At 39.9% G+C, this 20,981-nt stretch overlaps 1 protein-coding gene across 5 annotated transcripts in view; it reads right to left on the reverse strand.

Annotated features, from left to right (window-relative positions):
- Positions 1–20,981, reverse strand: part of PDE6C (phosphodiesterase 6C) — a 58,264-nt gene that overhangs the window by 14,058 nt on the left and 23,225 nt on the right. For all 5 annotated transcript variants that reach the window (XM_065552083.1, XM_065552084.1, XM_065552085.1 and 2 more), the window contains exons 2-14: positions 14,155–14,307; positions 13,954–14,043; positions 13,581–13,721; positions 12,953–13,027; positions 12,797–12,861; positions 12,613–12,679; positions 11,640–11,687; positions 11,228–11,377; positions 10,001–10,144; positions 9,850–9,918; positions 5,472–5,618; positions 4,932–5,039; positions 4,707–4,816 (exon numbers count right to left, since the gene is read on the reverse strand). In XM_065552083.1, the coding sequence (XP_065408155.1) occupies positions 4,707–4,816; positions 4,932–5,039; positions 5,472–5,618; positions 9,850–9,918; positions 10,001–10,144; positions 11,228–11,377; positions 11,640–11,687; positions 12,613–12,679; positions 12,797–12,861; positions 12,953–13,027; positions 13,581–13,721; positions 13,954–14,043; positions 14,155–14,253 (1,313 nt within the window). In that variant the 5' untranslated portion in view covers positions 14,254–14,307. The remainder of the gene's footprint in view (positions 1–4,706; positions 4,817–4,931; positions 5,040–5,471; positions 5,619–9,849; positions 9,919–10,000; positions 10,145–11,227; positions 11,378–11,639; positions 11,688–12,612; positions 12,680–12,796; positions 12,862–12,952; positions 13,028–13,580; positions 13,722–13,953; positions 14,044–14,154; positions 14,308–20,981) is intronic.

Consider the following 20,981-nt stretch of genomic DNA (forward strand, 5'->3'; position numbering starts at 1 on the left):
TAATGTCCGTATGAATTTGCTCCCACACACCTACATTGCCATTAAATCTTGCCACTTCTTTCTCTAACATTTTGAAAATCCTATTTTCTCTCTCCATCCTGACAATTACAACACCATAGACCAGTGTTTTAATCTCCCATCTTAACTACCATATCTTCCCCCAATTTGGCCTCCCTACAGTCAAAATTACTACTTTGTCAACTGATCATATGTCACAGCCCTCTCTGCGTTGCTCCACTGAATTTGCCATATACAGAGTATCCGGCTAAAACTTCTAGGATAAGAACTTGAAGCATAGTGGAGGGGGAAGCTAAGGTGGCTTTAAACCAACTTTGCACCCTCCCAAACCTGGGCTGCTCTGCATAGCTTAGAGTATGTCTACACTGCTGTTGAAGGTGTGATTTGCAGCTCATGTAGGCATACTGTGCTATCTTATTCTAGCTAGCTAGTGTGGGTAAATATAACAGTAAAAATATGGCAGTGTGGACCGTGGTGTGGGCTAGGAATGTTAGTAGTTTGGGGTAACTTTTACAGCTCGTGCTAAAGCCTGCATGAAAACCTGTGCAGCCACACCCTCACTGCTATTTTAGCCACTGTAGCTAGATTAAAGGTGGCTTGGGTATGTGTACAAGAGCTGTAATCACACACCTGATGGCAGTACGGGTCTTTTAGGGTATGTCCACACTGCAGCTAGGAACATGCCTTCCAGTCGAGGTAGACAGACAAGCGCTAGCTCTGCTTGAGCTAGCATGCTAAAAATAGCAGCATGAACATTGTAGCACAAGTGCCGGCTTGAGCAAGCCACCCAAGTCCATGCCAACATGAGCTCAAGCCACTGTCCATGCCAGGATGTCCACAATGACCAATAAGGGGAAAAGCATCTTCACCCACCGCCTAGCCAACCTAGTAAGGAGGGCTTTCAACTAGGTTCAAAGGGGGCAGGTGACAAAAGCCCACAGGTATAAAAAAAGTGACCTTAACAGAAGGCTAAATGTTCAGTGGGGAAGGGGGCGGAGACAGAAAATTACAATAGGGTCCATAGGAGCAACAAGAGTGATAACGGGGTGGGGATGGGGAGTTTGCTTGACATTTTAGATGTCTGTTCACAAATGCAAGGATTATGGGGAATAAACAGGAAGAATTGGAAGTATTAGTACATATGCTAAAGTATGAATTAATTGGCAGCACAGAGACTTGATGGGATAAATCTTATAACTAAACTATTGATATAGAGGAGTACAGCTTGTTCAGGAAGGACAAGGGAGGCGGTGTTGCATTATACATCTCAGAATAAGTGTATATATTCTTAGTCCAGAAGGAGATGAGAGGCAGACCAATTGAAAGTCTCTGGGTGAATATGAAAGGAGGGAAAAGCCATGGTAGAGAGACTATTATAGCCCACCAAATAAGCAAGAAGAGGTAGATGAGGCATTTCTAGAATAAATAATAAATATCCAAGACCTGATAGTAGTGGGGGGACTCCCCAGACATCTGTTGGAAAAGTAATATGGCAAAACACAAATTGCCTAATAAGTTCTTGAAATGTGTTGGGGACAACTTTTTGTTTCAGAAGGTGGAGGAAGAAACCAGGGGGCAGTTATTTTAGACTTGATTCTAACCAACAGGAAGGAATTGGTAGTGAATTTGAAGGTGAGAGGCAACTCAATTCAAAGTGATCATGAAATGATAGGTTTCCTGGTTCTAAGGACAGGAAGGAGTGAGGGTAGCAGAATAAAGACAATGAATTTCAGAAATGCAGACTTAAGCTCAAAGAAAAGTTAGGTAAGATCCCATGGGAAGAAAATCAAAGGGAAAAAGGAGTTCAGGAGATCTGGCGGTTTCTCCAAGAGGCAATATTAAAGATACAACTCCAAAAACAATCCTAATATGAAGGAGAGATACGAAGAATAATAAGAGGCAACTATGGCTCCAGCAGAAACTTTTTAGCTGAAAATCAGAAAGGAAGCCTAGAAAAAGTGGAAATACAGACCAATTGCTAAGGATGAGTACAAAAGAATAGCACAAGCAATTAGGGACAAAAATGGAAAGGCTAAGGCACAAGATGAGTTACACCAGCAAGGGACATAAAGGCAATTAGAGAAGTTTTTATAAATATATTAGAAGCAAGAGAAAGAGGAAGGAAAGTGTAGGTCTTCTACTTAGTGGGGAAGGAGACCCAATAAAGAACAACATCCAGAAGGCTGATATGTTTAATGCCTATTTTGCTTCAGTCTTCATTGAAAAGGTAAATTGTGGCCACATACATAACATAATTAATGTTAACAACAAGGGGAAGGAATGCAAGACAAAATAGGGAAAGAACAGCTTAAAGAATATTTAGATAACTTAGATGTATTCAAGTTGGCAGGGTCTGATGAAATTCATCCTAAGGTATGTAAAGAGGAACTAGTTGAAGCAATCTTGTAATCATTAGTGATTATTTTTGAAAACTCATTGCAGATGGCTGAGGTCCCAAAAGACTAGAGAAAAATACTGTGTTTGCCCACCTTGAAAAAGAGCAACATAGAGGACTCAGAAAATTATAGAAAAATCAAGCTAACTTCGATACCTGGAACAAATTATTAAACAATTATTTTGTAAGCACCTAGAGGATAATGGTTATAAGTAATAGCCACCATGTTTTGTTAAAAAGAAATCATGCCAAACCAACCTAATTTCCTTCTTTGACAGAGTTCCTGGCCATGGAGATGGGGAGAAGCAGTAGATGTGTTATATTTTGATTTTAGTAAGGCTTTTGACATAGTCCCATGTGACATTCTCATAAATACACCAGGAAAATGTGGTCTAAATAAAATTACTATAAAGTGGGTGCAAAACTGGTTGAAAAACTGTACTCAAAGACTAGTTCATGGTCAAACTGTGACCCACAGGGGTCAGTCCTGAGTCTGATACTGTTCAATATTTTCATTAATGACTTGGATAATGGAGTGGAGAGTGTGCGTATAAAATTTGCAAATGAAACCAAGCTGGGAGGAGTTGCAAGTACTTTGGAGGACAGGATTAGTTCAAAACTATCTTGATAAATTAGAGGAACTGGTCTGAAATTAGACCAATCAGATGAAATTCAATAAAAAAACTTTACAAAGTACTTCACTTATGAAGGAAAAATGTACAACTATAAAATATGGAATAAATCACTAGGTGGTAGTACTGCTGAAATGGATCTGGGGGTTATAGTGGATCACAAATTGAATGAATAAACAATGTGATACAGTTGCCAAAAAAAAAAAAAGCGAATATTCTGGGGGTCTATTAGCAGGAGTGTTATGTATAAGACACAGGAGCTAATCGTCCTGCTCTAGTTGGTCCTGGTGAGGCCTCAACTGGAGTACTGTATTCTTGGCTTCACACTTTAAGAAAGATGTGGACAAATTGGAGGGAGTCCAGAGGAGAGCAACAAAAAGGATAAATGGTTTAGAAACTTTGACCTATGAGGAAAGGTTAAAACTGGGCATATTTAGTCTTGAAAAAAGAATTCTGAGAGGGGACCTGATAAATAATTTTCAAATATGTTAAAAGGCTGTTATAAAGAGGACTGTGATGAGTTCTCCACGTTCACTAAAGGTAGGACAAGAAGAAATGGGCTTAATCTGCAGCAAGGGAAATTTAAATTAGATATAAGGGTAATTAATCTCTGGTATAGGCTTCCAAGGGAGGTTGTTGAATCCCAGTTCTTGGAGGCTTTTAGTAACAGGTTAGACAAACAGCTGTCAGAGATGGTCTAGATATACTTGGTCCTGTCTCAATGTGGGAGCTGGATTAGACCTCTTGAGTTCTCTTTCAGCACTACACTTTCACGATTTTTAGCATGCTAGCTTGAGCTAAACTGGTGCAAGTCTGTCTACCCAGGCTGGGAGGCACTCTTTGGCTCTTTCACTCAGCATAAAGGAGCCAGAATGGGGGTGAGGATCTTGCACCTGGGACTTGATCCTGCTGTACTGAAGTCAGCAGGAGTGTAGCCACTGACTTTAGAGGGAGGGGGATTCACCTCCTTCATCTTCTTGGCCAGGGGTAGTCAATAGGTGGACTGTGGGCCAAATCTGAACTGCCAGATGCCAGACCCCAAATCTTTTTATTTACTTATTATTATTATTATTGTTGTTGTTCTTTTTTATTATTTTCTCTGGAGTCTGTACCTCCAAGGACCAAGAAATTTGGACCTTGACAAAAAATAACTGACTGCTCCTGTTCTAGGCTCTACACAACTTCACCCTGGCCTACATCTTAAATCTTGTCTCCTAATGTGCTCCCTCTCACCAGCTTCACTCTGCCAACAGTGTTAGCTCCAATACCCATTTCATTTCCTTCTCCCATTCCTATTTTCACACCTTCAATATGGCACCTTTTGAAAGGCACCCCTCAGAATCCAAGCATAAAAGTGGGTCACCCTTTCTTTAAGACAAATTAGGAAAAACATTAGCTAAGAGGACTCCTTCCTCAGGCTCTCCCAAAGCTTCTTGTCTTGGTGTTTTCATATAGGTTATAAATACTCTGGGTCAGACTCTCTTGATAGATGTGCTTTGCAGAGCACTGAACACACAGTGCATGCTTTGCAAATAATTATGGAAAATAGTATAGTTTGTATCTTTGCATGTGGTGATATGTTCACATCTTTCTTTTAGTTACTGATACAAATGTTATATGTACAGGTGTTTGTATGTATAAATCAGTGTAGCTGAACTTACTTCATTTGATACAAATTATTGGTCCCTCTGTGATCAATGTCATGGCAGAAAGCAGCTGCAACCATGGCGAAGGCTTCTAGATCGGTATAGTATTTCTTTAGTCTACCTGTCTATAAAGGAGAAGAGACTTTTTTGAGTGTATACCTGCTTGAATTTTACAATTCCTGTTGAAATTAAAAGAACTACAAATTGAACGAAAGATAGGTTTACAGTGACAAAACATACCATTAGTAAGGTGAACATTGTCTGTCCCACGTTGAATCCATGCCGCCAGTTATGGTAAGTTATATCCCGATAACCCTTTCTGACTGTGTACATCCATCTTGTAAGTACCTGTTACAAATAAAAGGCATATCATACTCAGTAGTGTTAAAATATAACAAAGTCCTGGAATGTCTTTAAAATTAAGATGGAATTTCATATCTTTACAGGAAAATATGCAGCTTTTACAAAGCTGAAACATTGTTTCTAATTAAAATAAACATAGAAGCTAACCACTGTTATATAAGTCAATGCTAGTTTAATTTTTTATCTAACTAAGCACACAACAATTTACCACCTAGCTTTACATATTTAATATGAATCTGTGAAAAATATCTACTCAGAACAGGGGAAAAGTAAAAGATATTGAATGTTTTATATATAAAAAGCTAAGAACGGATGTATGCTACTGTTGCTTCTAATATTTTACTCTGGGACAGTTCTAGTTAAAAGAACTTGGAACTGAGGGGTAAAATGTACCTAATATAACAAAATAAATCTGACCTCTGCGGGGACTTTGAACTTTTCAACCACATTTATCTCAAAGAATAATCGTATTCCGCACTTAATCAAGCCATGCTCTGTAACGGGAAAGTCACTGAAGCGGAATTCATAAAGTTCCACTTCCTTTGGATCAGGTAATTCCTCTCTCTGTTAGGAAAAAAAAAAGACCACAATAGTTTCACTTTGTAAGAAGGAAACTAGAGAAAATTCAGTTTTTTACTTGCTTTTTTACTCTATCCCTATATAAAGAGTTCATGGTCAGGCCCATCACGTGTACATAGCTCTCAGGTTTCAATGCACACTACTGTATATTAAACTATAATATGTACTTTAGATCACTGATGTTTTTCTGCTCAAACAAAGGGGATGGGTACCATTTATTGCTTCCTGCAAACTGGTATTTCTTCCCCACCTGCATTCCAACAAAATCCACATTACAATTATAGTTTCTTTAGTCATATTTTGGGTAAAACCAATGGTTACTTTATTTTAGAATGCATTTCTTAATTATGCATATAATTATTGTACTTCAGATTATTATTATTGTATTACATACCTCACCTGTGGGACTTCAGTGAATCTTTGGAATAGATTATCAACTGTTACCCTATAAATCAGGGGTGCAACTGAGGGTGGGAAGGGGTCTGTCATAGTTCAGGGCTACCTGGACCTCTGACCCCGTCCCTTGGTGTCTTCTGAGTGCACCTGCCTCTAGGTCTTAGGCCTCCCACTTTTCCTCCATGGCAGAATCCCATGATTCTCCCACCAACAAAGATTACTCAACAAGTCTGACTGGACTCAATACTTGCAGTTCTTCCCTTCAGGAACTTGTGACCAGCAGTGAATAAAGTGACCCAAAACAGCCTTCTTAAAACTATATCGTTGAATCTTAACAGTAGGAATACAGCATAGTAAGAGAAAAGCATTTTTAGGGCAATAAAAGGCCTATGTGCATGTTTATCTTACCTAAAGACTTGCCTTCCCTTAGCAGAGACCCTAGTTGGGCTAAGCTACCTTGAGACACGCCCAACCTCTGGAAGGCAGTTTCTTCCCCTTAAGCATCTCACAAAACCAGTCCCTCTCCCCTTCAGAGAGTGTCCCTATAAATCCCTCTCAGCCTTTGATCTCCCCACCTTCACAGATTGGGTGACTTAGTCCTGGGAAAGCTGGTCTGGCAAGCTCACCAGGGAGGCGGAGGTAGCATATCAGTTAATAATCCTAGGTGTTTTCTGAGGAACTCTTATCTGGGCTATTGCCTATCTTCCTGGGTAGTTTTCTTACCATCTGGCTAAAGTACAGTAAATATATTAACAGTGCTCAGACAAATATAGAAGGGATTGGTATTTTGTAGATTACAGGAAACTCCAAATCCATCATGGTCATTTGCCCCTCCCTCCCTACCTGTGGATGGTTCTGTGCCAGTTGTGTTCCTAGTGTAGTTTAGAGAAAACTCTGCTCTAAACTACACTGGCTTCCAATGGCCCCAAGGGACAATTCTGCCTGAGTGCATGCTCTTTCCCCTCATGAATACCCTTTATTTTAGAGGCAAGTGTAGCTACCCTCAGAAATGTCCACTACCCTATCTGCTTGGTTTTAGACTGCTTTGCACTGAGGGACCACCAACAAAACAGACTTAATGTGTGTGAAGATCTCTAGCCTTTAGAGTTATTAGCACAAAAGAGCTCTATTTTTACTTATGACTTGCTTTATTTATATTAATTGCACTCATGCACATACAAATAACACACAAAGGGTATTTACTCATGATGCTCAAACGTCAGGAAATGCAAAAACTAAGGCTCTTGTAGTAACTTTAATTTGCCCACGTTATACGTATAGTATAAATATATATTTAATAGACTAACTGGTGGTGGTAATAATTATAAGTACCTAGATCATAGCGTTTTTCAGTAGTACATCTCAAAGCCCTTTACAAAGGAAGTCAGTGAACTGTCAGATTCCATTTTACAGATGGGGAAACTGGTAACTGAATATATTACAAGTGTAATGTGGGCAACATTAGGATGAGAACTATAATTTGGATTTCTCTTTAAAAGAGAACCTTTATTGTGTATTGATGCTATAACTTTATATTTAATGTCTTTGTTTAAAAAAACACAAAAAAGAAACTGCACATGCAAGTTAGAGTACCCACTTCATTGAAATGAATGGGATATGGAACAGTGATGTCACACCTTTGCAATTGTTGCTGTTTGGTTGGAGATATTTGCTGCAAATATTGATTATTGTACATGCAAAAATATTTCTGCGTTTTCTCCCAAATGTGGAATTTCCCTTTAAATGTACTCTGGTCTGAGTTCAAGAAGAGAGAATGGTCAATCCTGGAGCAGTGACAGTTTTAAGGCCCAATGCTTTGTGAGCCTTCAGGTCTAGAAACACCTGCTTTATCGCATTAGTGACCTGACACTCCAGGCTTCCTATAGGATTAAACATTTCTATGTAGCCCTGGCACTGCATGAGATATCAGACCTTCAGTTCTTGATACCCTGATGTATAGAAAAAGCTATTTAATTTAGTTTCTAGAGGTTTTAAAAATCCATTCCAGTGTTTTATTTCGCTTGGATGCCCCCTGAGGGTAATTAAGGCACCTTGATTTACAAGTGGAGAGATCTAAAAATGTATTATTGCGATTAATTTTTGTAAGTCTTAAATTTAAAATGAATTTACTTTAAAATGTGAAGGTATAATTTTCTATTGATACTTTTCATTTCACTAGTGGATGTGCTTATATAATCAGATGTAATTTAACAAGATCTTTTAACTATAAAAACCGTGTACAGTCCTAAACCTGATATCTGCAATGTTTTTACAGGTAGGAGGAAGTAGGGGAAAGAGAGCTCATTTTATTGATAATTATCTATAACTTTAACCATAAATTCCTGCTACATAGCAAAGTAAATAAAAACCAGTTAACTAAAGTTTTTCAAATACCTAACAAATTATAGAAACACATCAGGTGCTACTGCTGTTATTAACCCCCTTCATACCCTATACTTTCACTTCTTATTCTGGTGCCCTGCCAATTTCCTCTTCCTTCTATGTATGTTGTACTAATATACACACAACTATACCTTTAAATTGAGTTTTTGCCATTCTTATATACAGTAGGTTCCCATATAAAACTCAGTAATATTCATTCATGCAGACTGAATGACGAATGAGCAGAGTCAATCCAATTAATCATAAAATAAAATGAAAAAATAAAATTAAAATTATTAAGAAAAACAAATAGCAAATAGCATTTTAAGGAGGCAGCTATAACTCCTTCAGCCTGCAATAGTAACTAGGATAGTCCCTTTTTATCTCTTTGGGAAATAAGGCCTTGAGCCTGCAAATATTTAAGAATGTAAATAATTTTCAATGGAACTACTCATGTGAGTGACATTAAATATGTGCCTAAATGTTTGGAAGATAGGCCCTAAGTCAGCAGGCTGTGTATGATAGTGTATGTTAGCAATATATCTGTCCAGATAGCAAAAACACATTCAGTGTTCATTTTCTTGATCTCTATTATACCATTACTGGTCAACATAATGGTGTGAATTTTAATTATGGGTTTGTACAGTGCCTAATGCAATGGAATCCTGGAAGACTGGGGTGGCTAGGTGCTAATGCTATCCAAATAATAAAGAATTTCTGATGCAATGCTGATTTTGATAGAGATGCACCACAGATGACTTTAGCCCAAAGTCTCTCTTGTTTTAAACCACCTAACTCATCCTTGTTCTTTTCTCTCTCTTACCTATCTGACTTTAGCATCTTTCAAAAGGTATTATGCAAAGAGGTTCTACCAGTAGCAAGTTGTCTATTTACTGAAAATTGATTGTTGCTTTGTGAACATTCAGGTCAGTCCTAGTTCCTAATTTTGCATTTTACCCCTTTTTACCTACTTCTGGCAACCAAACAATACAAGCAAAGTATTCAGTTTCCACCCCCCGTATAGTGATGCTGACCATGCAGCCTAAAATAGAATTTGGTCCATTTTCTTTGAATCAGGATGCTATCATAATGATCCCTGGATAGTTCAGCTCCTCTTGAACAGTACAAAGACTTTACTTCCTGCATTACCTCTGACAGATTTTCATATGAAAATCCAGGGAGAATGCTGTTTTAGTGGGTTGGTACCATGGGAAGTATATAGGTTGCATATCAGTGTATGAGAGAACCTAACATATTGCCAAAAAGACTTTTATGAGGCACCTGCACAAGATCCCTGGAGCTGATGACTAATATAAATATGTTGTATTAAGTAGAAGAAGGTTAAATAACACATTTTTAACACAAACACAAAGGAGACCCATCACAGCCTGAAGTTAATAGGCCACTGAAAGTTTAAGTATCGGGTTTCATTACTTACCAAAATCTTGAGGAGGGCTTTCTCATCACAGTCTTCAGTACTGGTTACATTCAATTTCTCTTTGTATTTCTAAAGTGAAAATAAATGAAAAATTAAGTTTCCGTTCCACAAGATTCCTATTTGAATTCTGTGGTACTAGAAAGATACTCACCAATATGGACTGAATTTCTTCAGGGGTGGCCTTTGTCTGGTACATGAGCATTTCCTGAGCAAGGTCTTTCCTGTTTTCAAGCTTATTCATTTTGTCATAGGTGTCAGTATTTAAAACAGACCATCCAAGGAATTGTGTAAGACTCTGGAACAAAACAGAGGAAAATGGAGATGATGTAGTGACAATTCATTTGGCTTAATATTAAAGGAAAACTGACAATTTGAACTCCTTAAAAGGTCCAGCAGGGTACTTATGTGCCTCCCACCAACACAGCTTCTGAGCTACAGGTACCGGCTTCCTCCTTGCCCTGGGGATGCTCAATCCCTGCTTTGCTCCAGGCTCCGCACCAACTCCACCCTTCTCCAAGCTTTCACCCCTGTCTCTTCCCACCCAGTTCTGCTCCCTCTCTTGAGTGTGCCCTGTCCCTGCTCTTCCACCTCCCCCACAGCACCTCCTGCGGAACAGCTGATCCCGGCGGGCGTGAGGAGCTGGAATGGAGGGGGAGGAGTTGATTGGTGGAGCCGCTGGTGGGCTGGAGGCACTGGGGGTGGGGAGCTGGCTGCCGGTGGATGCTAAGCACCCACTAATTTTTTTTCATGAGTGCTCCAACCCTGGAGCACCCACAGAGTTGGTGCTCATGCTCTGAGCCCCTGAAAAACTTTAATACATGCAGCTTCACAACAACCATGTAATATAGGGAAGCATTTTCCCCATTTTGCAGATGGGGGTCTGATGTGCACAGAGGTTAAGTGACTTGCCCAGTGTATGGGTGCACACTTGCACCTGTGCAGAACCACACTGATGTCAACGGGACCTTACACAGGCTTGCTCTCAAGGAGCTCCTGGCAGGATCAGAGTCTTAGGGGTGACATCCAGTGAATCAGATGGTCTGTTATCTCTGTCCTGAAGACTACAAATACTAATTAATGTCAGTTAAATGATTTTGACCATTCTTAACTAATCTTATATGGGTTTTTTTGTTTATTTGTTAGCATGATTTTTTATGGTATCTGCCGTCTGTTCACTACTGGAAAAAAGCTCATAACTGTACAAGTGTGTAAAGAGTTTTAATGGAAATACTTTTACTATTAAGAAATTGTAATGAAGAGGATAACAAACTTTCACTATAACTGCTACCTAAAATAGTAATTTTTAACTGAGACTTAACAAAAATATCTCTTAACATTAAATGATCATCTACAAAATCTTTCTTCTCATTAAACTTACTTCAGTGATCTGTTCATCAAATTCATCAAAGGGTTTTCCATCTTTTCTGTTGTAAAATGTAGCTACTCCTACAATTTCTTCTTTTTTGTTGACAATAGGCAAAGACAGGACATTTTTGATAACCCAGCCTGTCTCATCCACAGGCCCTTTCTGCAAGCAAACCAAAAGAAGCGGAAATATTGAATATTTCTTTAAAAATAGTCATACAATATTTTGGTATTATAATTGTATAATTGTAAATGTCACAGTTGGTACCCAAAGATCACAAATAAGTACAATAACAAAATTATCAGCCACCTCCGCAACTATGGAATGTATGAATATTTGTGCAATCAACTTTATGACTAATGGGTAGATGGCATTAGGGTACTTTCCTATAATAATTACAATAAAAGAAATACTGTGTTATTACCTGAAATGAAAAATATTCATCTGCTGGTGCATTCATCATGTTACAAATCTGTGGTATAAGGAAACAAAAAAGCCCCATTGTTTAGGTGCAGTATATACACTGAAATCCATAGTCTGGCATTTTAAAAAGGCATTTTCATTTTCTAAGAGAAAATTAACTGTCATTTTACATAAATCAAAGTATTATTAGAGTAGAGTTAGCTACTCCGCTATATGCCACTTGGAGTGCTGAAAACACTCTGCCTTGTGTATGGTGTTCATAATATATTTTATTAAGCACAATAGTTACTTAACAATATGCAGGAAGAAGGCAAAATTTTAGGGCAGGAAGTAAAGAAGAATATTATATCCAATTTTAAACTGCATGGGGAGTTTTAGGAAGAGGTAAATAGTTGAGCTAACCCCTACTCTTACAAAAAGTGCCACAGAATCAGCAATGACTACAGAACACACAGAGACCTTTAATTTTGTATCTCCTCTGAAAGACAATATCTTACACCATGTTGAAACCTTGGTTCAGATTTGGGTCCAAGCCATCTTTCTGTTTATAACCCTGTACCAGGACTAAAACTAAACAGAAAATTCTACATGTTTCTGTTTGCTGAGTTGCTGACAGATCATTCTTTTGTGAGAATGGACTTGTACGCCTGCAATGCAAGTCAGAGACCTAAATCCTCCAACCCCTGAGATGTCTTAAGATCTGTCCGGAAATCCCCTGGTTCACAGGTCATCTGCATAGATGGCTTGTCCCTCCAGGCTATTGATTGGCCCCTGTACTCCATGGCAGCTATAATCCTGGAGACTTTGTGATATTTTCACACTATTGTATTTATATTTATATGTATATATAAATACTTATTGTATTTCCAGTCATTTAGCCAATATAAGGAAGTTTTGATGATGGCTTCTGAAGTCTCTGCTTGATCAAAGAACTCTATAAAATGTGTAACTTTCTTTTTTTGCAATTAACTTACAAATCCATTTTCAGCAACATATGTTGGCAACCCGCTTACAAGACACCAGTGATCTGCAGGAGGTGACCTGTAGAGACAGAATGAGATTCAATAAGTCAATGTCACAGATATAAACATGTTGCAGTTCTACCTGAGCAACGCCGCTAACTGCTACATATTTAACAAGCTGATAATGAATACTTACGGAATGACTTTGATTTCTTCTTTTCCATGTAAAATATAATCAATAATCTTATAAAAGATGACTTCCTAAATAAAAAAGGAGAAAAACATGGATTAATTATCCTGTGCAACTAAATTCCAAAATTATGATGTGTAAAAAGGAAGCATTTATACTCACTCTGCCATCGGGTGTTTTTGGTCCTTTATAAGGCTCTGCTTCTCCCAGCTTGATTGGCCATTCATCATAGAACTCCTAAAAATAATTACACACAGATTAACAATACAAAGCATTTCTCAGTTATATACCAATAGGTAACATGACATGCATGGACAATAATTTTATGCTATACTTCTCCATAACCCTACTTGGTCTGGTCACATCTCAGAACAGTATGGAGAAAACATTGTTAAATATACACCAAACAAAAGTTTTAGCAAGTAAGTTGCAGGTTAGTGTGAAAACCAATGCCAGAAATCTGCATGGCTTTCTCAACATTTTAGTGGGTGGGAGAAGTATATAATAAAAATAACCACCTGAGCCTAATCTGCATGTTTTACGTAGATGGCCTGCCCTATTTTTATATATTTTACATGTAATTTTGGTGACTCATATTAGTTGAATATAATTCATGCCTCATGTCATTTTGAAACCATACTTAGAAAGCATAGCCCATTGATTCCATGGAGAAAGGCATATTAGAGCTATCCATGACAGACAGATTAGGTAGTGGAGGGATTAATTTTTTATAATGATATTGAATTAAGTGAATTCTACATTTCCAAGTAATTAGTAAAATGCTGGTTACCTTCTCTTTGGTCATATCCAGCAGACCAACAGAGTATCTTTCACAGTTCAAATAAATTCGAATAGTGTACAGTGCTTTGTGAAACTGTCGCTCAATATCTGTCAGTTCTTCAAATACTTTGTTGGCAGACCATAAAAGCATCTACTTACAATGAGAGAAAACTGGGTAAATATTCAAGTAGTGAAGAGAGTGTATTACAGATGAAAAGAAAGTTTCAGATATTAAAGAATGAATTCATAATGGAGGTTGATACCATTCTGTAACATAATAAATTTTATGTATTGTCTGTGGAACAGTGTGAGACCATATCATTAGTAATGATTTTACATAAGAAAAAGCGAATGAAGGTTCTCATTAACAAATCCTTCTTTACCTGACTTCTTCGGGTTTCAATATTGTAGAGATATGTGATATGGTATTGTTTTATGGCAACAGAAACAAAATTGAGGTATTTCTTAAAGACCTATAAATGACAGAGAACAAAAATAAGACAAAATATCAAACCAAGTAATAGGTGCTGCCATATTTATTGTTAAAAGAACAATAGTATTCCTGTTTTAATGTCTAAAGTTACCTCTTCATCCTCTTTAGAGAATTCGGGGGCATTTATTTTATTAAGTGCCATCACAACAGCAAGCACCTCCTTGCCCTGCATAATAGGGGTTGCCAGCATGCAGTTAGTTGTGTAACCAGTTTGCTTGTCCACAAAGTCAGAAAAATGGTTATTCTGAAAAAACAAACAAAAAACAAACCCCATTTAGTTATGATGGAGACCATTTATTATTTGTTACTTATTTACACAGTGCCATATATGTGAATAGAGTTTCACACTACAGAGAAAGATGGATTCCCAGCCCAAAAAAGCATAGCGATCAGAGGCCCCAATCCTGCAAATATTTGTGTGTGCTTCACTTTAACATTAAGCACATGTGTACGTGTTGGTACTGAGCTGACACAGGTTATTCTTAAAACAAGGACAAACAGGAGGAGGAAGGACAAAGGAGAGAATAATACGACTATGTGTTTATTTGGGAGGCTAATGCCTTTGACTTGAAAATAATTATTTATATTTATGTATGTATTACTAATAATATTATTTAATCATTCCTGTAGAAAAAATGCTTGATATTACCTCATCATACGATTGTGAAGCTGACATAAAAACATAAGGCCTGCTCCTTTCTAAATGCTCAAATTCTCACAATGTACTGCTGAGAATGCTTCTGGCAGGGAAGAGTCCCCACCAGGTATAGACCTGGCAGAGACAGTTGCTACACTTCCCTCCTGGCCATCCCCCATTCCCTGCACAGAAGACATGCTTGGGTTACGAGGACATGACAGAGGGAGTGACCAGAGTGTGAAGGACAATCCCCAACTGATCTCTTGGGGCCATGGTCACGCAGTTAAATGAGAAGCTAGAGCCCTCTCTCTGACAGCCCACTCTTAAAACTGGATGCAGCAAAGAATCTGTGATCTTTGAAAACATGATTTGGTGTCATCAATGTGCTTTAGTAAAATGCTGTTATTGTTAGGGAATAACTTGCTGTTCTGTGCAGCTGTTTTGTATTTATATTTTGAAGTAAACTTAAAGATCCATTTGCAATGCTTGTAAAGTAGTAATATTTAAAATCATTATAAAATATTATCAAGGAACCTGATAAAACACAAACTCTGGAGATATTTGGTTTCACAATTTGCTTGAGAGCCCCAGGCTGATGGAAAATGGAAGCTGTACTCTTCCCATGCAGCCAACTTTTAAGGCTAGCCAATCAGCTCAGTGGGGCTGCATGACTTCAGTCAAATGGTGAATGCTATTGGCCAGTGGACATCACTCTCCAAGCCTCATCAAGCTGACTGCAACTAGGAAAACTGCAGCACTTGATGGAAAGTAAAAACCTATCTTCTCATGCCTGGACTATGCTCCTTTGTGGTATATTAAAGATGAAATTGTGACCATTTGAATGTTCAGCTAAAATACATGGCTGTTATACTTGGCTTTCTTTTATGAAATGATTAACTTTTAACACAGAGGGTGAAATAAAAGTCAGCACACAAGGCTTGTGCCTTAAGACCTATTTTGAGGGATTAAATGAGATTTAAGTGGTCCATGGGCTTTGTGCTGGTTTTCTGCAGAGGGATGAATTTTACCCTGAAAGAAAAGTTCACAGAGCTTTTAGAGAACAATACAGAAGACTAACTAGCTAAGATGCTGGCACATTCACAGGAAGCAGCTTTTAAATTGTTTCTCAGCACAACTGCCTAACTTCTGACTAAGGGGCCATACTGGAAACACGTATGAACAAGAGCAGTCCCATTGACTACATGTGTGGTTGTTTGCAGGATCGGACCCCAATTAATTAGATACAACAATAAACCAGAACAAACAATAACTTCCCTAAAAAAAATTTAAAAAAAATATGTTACTGGCAGTTTTCTGTGTGATAACCCTCTCAGTTAAGTAGTGCTTGTCATTAAGTCTCTAACCTTCATATAAATCATAACATAGCACCTGGAATAGGTTGCTGAGCCTCTTGTCTATTAATGGAAACATTGTCTACTAATGTTATTAGAGTTCATAACCCAAGGTGTTTCAGTGGACCACCTGAAAGGTTGCCGGCCCGTGCACTAGAGCCTTGCTACATATTCACACCTAAAATTCCATCTTTACTGAGCATGTTCAAAAAGTCACACCTCCTAGAGTTGACCAGATCGTGCATACGCCACCCCCACAGAGCAACTGAGCGTGCTCCAGCCCAGAGCTCTGGGGTTTCAGAAGGACTTTCCTCATAATTGCTGCTGCAGGTTGATGTGGGGCCATGCCCCAGAACTGAGAACATGGAACCTATCTGTCCTGTGCTCTCACTGACCCACCTGCTGGCATGTAGGCAGAGTAGAAGAGGAAACCACCTGATTCAAATGGAGATGGAACAAGAACCAGATGTGGGGGAGGGGAGAGAAAGGAATAAATTGGGACAAGGAGTCTGATGAGACTTGGAGAGGGGAGAGACACTTTGACTGGGAGCTGGGACTGCTTGGAAGCTGTGGGAGGAGGCTGGTCCTGAGAACCTTTGGAGGGGGAGATTGGAATTAGGAGCTGGTGAGCAAAATGGGAGTCTGTTGGCTGAGAGGAGTGGGGAACACTGAGATTGGACATGGAGCTGGGGGTAAGAGGGAAACTGCTTCTTGCTGGACAAGGGGGCTGAGTCTAGGAAACACTGGAGGAAAACAGTAGGGAGGGAATGAGAGACAGACCTAACGAGGAGCTGGAGTGTGGGGGGAGAACTGAGGCTTGCTGGGCAAAGTGATTGGGAGAAGGATCTGGGTAGGGAATTGCTGGGAGATACTGAGATTGGATGAGGATCCTGGAGAAGTTAGATGGGACTGAGAGCAAGAGAAGGGGATGAGGGGAGAGATGTATCAAATGAGGAGCTAGGTAGCATGAACTGGGACTGCCTGAGCATGGAGACTGGGGACAAGAAGCTGGGACAGGAGGGGGAAACTGGGGCAGGCTGAGCAAGGGAACTGGGAGTCATGGGGGAAATTGAGGTTCAGAGATTGATCCCAGAGCAGAAGAGTAGGACTGGTTGGACAAGAAGACTGGGATTGTGATGAGAAGCCTGAGAAGTGGAGGCTGGGACTGCGTAGGAAAGGAAAATGAGACTGGGACAAGGAGCAGGAAAGAGATAGGACTGGGACAGAGACGGGTTGAAGGGAATGGGGCAGAAGAGGTCAAGCTTGGGAAAAAACAGCAGAACTGTCTGTGCCCACTAGTGCACATAGAATCACAGAATATCAGGGTTGGAAGGGACCTCAGGAGGTCATCTAGTCCAACCCCCTGCTCAAAGCAGGACCAATTGCCAGCTAAATCATCCCAGCCAGGGCTTTGTCAAGCCTGATCTTAAAAACCTCTAAGGAAGGAGATTCCACCACCTCCCTAGGTAACCCATTCCAGTGCTTCACCACCCTCCTAGTGAAAAAGTTTTTCCTAATATCCAACCTAAACCTCCCCAACTGCAACTTGAGACCATTACTCCTTGTTCTGTCATCAGGTACCACTGAGAACAGTCTAGATCCATCCTCTTTGGAACCCCCTTTCAGGTAGTTGAAAGCAGCTATCAAATCCCCCCTCATTCTTCTCTTCTGCAGACTAAACAATCCCAGTTCCCTCAGCCTCTCCGCATAAGTCATGTGTTCCAGCCCCCTAATCATTTTTGAAAGGTTTCAGAGTAGCAGCCGTGTTAGTCTGTATCCGCAAAAAGAAGAACAGGAGGACTTGTGGCACCTTAGAGACTAACAAATTTATTAGAGCATAAGCTTTCGTGGACTATAGCCCACTTCTTCGGATGCATATAGAATGGAACATATATTGAGGAGATATATATACACACATACAGAGAGCATAAACAGGTGGGAGTTGTCTTACCACCTCTGAGAGGCCAATTAATTAAGAGAAAAAAACTTTTGAAGTGATAATCAAGCTAGCCCAGCACAGACAGACAGTTAGATAACAAGTGTGAGAATATGTGTCCTCACCCACAACTATTTCACATTTGGGGACAATATATACCTTCAAGTCAGCGGCACTGCTATGGGTACCCGCATGGCCCCACAATATGCCAACATTTTTATGGCTGACTTAGAACAACGCTTCCTTAGCTCTCGTCCCCTAACGCCCCTACTCTACTTGCGCTACATTGATGACATCTTCATCATCTGGACCCATGGAAAAGAAGCCCTTGAGGAATTTCACCATGATTTCAATAATTTCCATCCCACCATCAACCTCAGCCTAGATCAATCCACACAAGCGGTCCATTTCCTGGACACTACTGTGCTAATAAGCGATGGTCACATAAATACCACCCTATACCGGAAACCTACTGACCGCTACACTTACCTACATGCCTCCAGCTTCCATCCAGGACACACCACACGATCCATTGTCTACAGCCAAGCTCTAAGATATAACCGCATTTGCTCCAATCCCTTGGATAGAGACAAGCACCTACAAGATCTCTATCAAGCATTCTTAAAACTACAATACCCACCTGCTGAAGTGAAAAAACAGATTGACAGAGCCAGACGAGTACCCAGAAGTCACCTCCTACAAGACAGGCCCAACAAAGAAAATAACAGAACACCACTAGCTGTCACCTTCAGCCCCCAACTAAAACCTCTCCAGCGCATCATCAGAGATCTACAACCTATCCTGAAAGATGATCCTTTACTCTCACAGATCTTGGGAGACAGACCTGTCCTCGCTTACAGACAACCCCCCAACCTAAAGCAAATACTCACCAGCAACCACACATCACTGAACAAAACCACTAACCCAGGAACCTATCCTTGTAACAAACCCCGATGTCAACTCTGTCCACATATCTATTCCAGTGACATCATCATAGGACCTAATCACATCAGCCATACCATCAGGGGCTCGTTCACCTGCACATCTACCAATGTGATATATGCCATCATGTGCCAGCAATGCCCCTCTGCCATGTACATTGGCCAAACCGGACAGTCTCTACGCAAAAGAATTAATGGACACAAATCTGACATCAGGAATCAAAATACTCAAAAACCAGTGGGAGAACACTTTAACCTGTCTGGTCATTCAGTGACAGACCTGCGGGTGGCTATATTACAACAGAAAAACTTCAAAAACAGACTCCAACGAGAAACTGCTGAGCTAGAATTGATATGCAAACTAGACACAATCAACTCCGGTTTAAATAAGGACTGGGAATGGTTGGGCCATTACAAACATTGAAATCTATCTCCCCTTGTAAGTATTCTCACACTTGTTATCTAACTGTCTGTCTGTGCTGGGCTAGCTTGATTATCACTTCAAAAGTTTTTTTCTCTTAATTAATTGGCCTCTCAGAGGTGGTAAGACAACTCCCACCTGTTTATGCTCTCTGTATGTGTGTATATATATCTCCTCAATATATGTTCCATTCTATATGCATCCGAAGAAGTGGGCTATAGTCCACGAAAGCTTATGCTCTAATAAATTTGTTAGTCTCTAAGGTGCCACAAGTCCTCCTGTTCTTCTAATCATTTTTGTTGCCCTCCGCTGGACTCTTTCCAACTTTTCCACATCCTTCTTGTAGTGTGGGGCCCAAAACTGGACACAGTACTCCAGATGAGGCCTCACCAATGTCGAATAGAGGGGAACGATCATGTCCCTCGATCTGCTGGCAATGCCCCTACTTATACATACTTTCCTCCAGAACCTGGAATGGAACCCAAGACTTCTGAGTCTCACATTTCCTCTGCTGTCAACAAAATTTGAAACTCACTGGCAAAGTATGCACCTTATTCTCTTCTAGTTCTGGTTCCTATGCTATCAGTCATTCAACTAGCTCAAGTGGGAGGGGACTGTGCTGTGGATCTAAAGGTTCCAACCCTGCTGATGAACTATTACATGTTAATATGATGACACATGACGGAATTTCTGTTTTTTCAGTTTCCCTTTTTTCAAAACTGAGATGATTACACACACACACAAATTTTAAGTTAAAAGAACATTATTAAGATTGCAAAATCAGGCCCCTAAAAGTTAGGAAATGACCGAATAAAGTTACCATTGTAACATTCATTCAATCCCCTTATGCATATGCATTACGATCACAAACTATTTTGTTCCTCAGGACCCCTGCCTAATCTAGGATGGATATGCTCTGAGGATTAATCAAGATTGCGCAATGAAGGAGAATGTTGTCTGACCCCTGCCTCTTTTGTTACAGAAGTTGGGAGGTATATACTATTTGTAGTACTCGGGCAAGTGGGTCTAGGCCTGTCCATAACTAAAGGCCCACCCCCTCAATGAAGGGGGAGAAACCACTAAGTTCAGGCCACAATTGATTTTGGGGACAACAAATGAAAAAAATAGGAGTGTGAGTGAGGTCAAAGATAAAAAATCATGGATCCAGAGTAGAACACCAAGTAGAGAACCCCTGACAGTGTTCCCTGCTCCTCACGGGTGTCCAGGGAGTCAGTGGACACTGCCCAGAGACATGACTGAACAACAGACTGGTTGGAAGATGTGAACTATTTTGAAGTCCTAGAAACCAGCAGGTCTAGGCCTGCCCAAAACTAAAGTCCTTTACCCTCAAATAAAGGGAGGAACCACTAACTTCAGACTCCAGTTGATTGTGGGGGACAACAAAGGAGAAAAATAGGAATGGAAGTGAGATCAAAGGATGAAAATCAAGGAACCAGGAGGGGACGCCAAGCACAGAACCCCAGCCAGCACACACTGCTCCTCAAAGGTGTCTAGGGAGTCTGTCAAAAATTGGATTCTATCCCTGCCTTTGCCACACAGTTCCTGTGTGATGCTAGGTCAGAGACTTAAACCAGACTTTTCACAGGTGCTCAGTAATTACATGTTCCACA

This window comes from Chrysemys picta, chromosome 7, assembly GCF_011386835.1.
Source record: "Chrysemys picta bellii isolate R12L10 chromosome 7, ASM1138683v2, whole genome shotgun sequence".
NCBI classification, from domain to species: domain Eukaryota; kingdom Metazoa; phylum Chordata; order Testudines; family Emydidae; genus Chrysemys; species Chrysemys picta.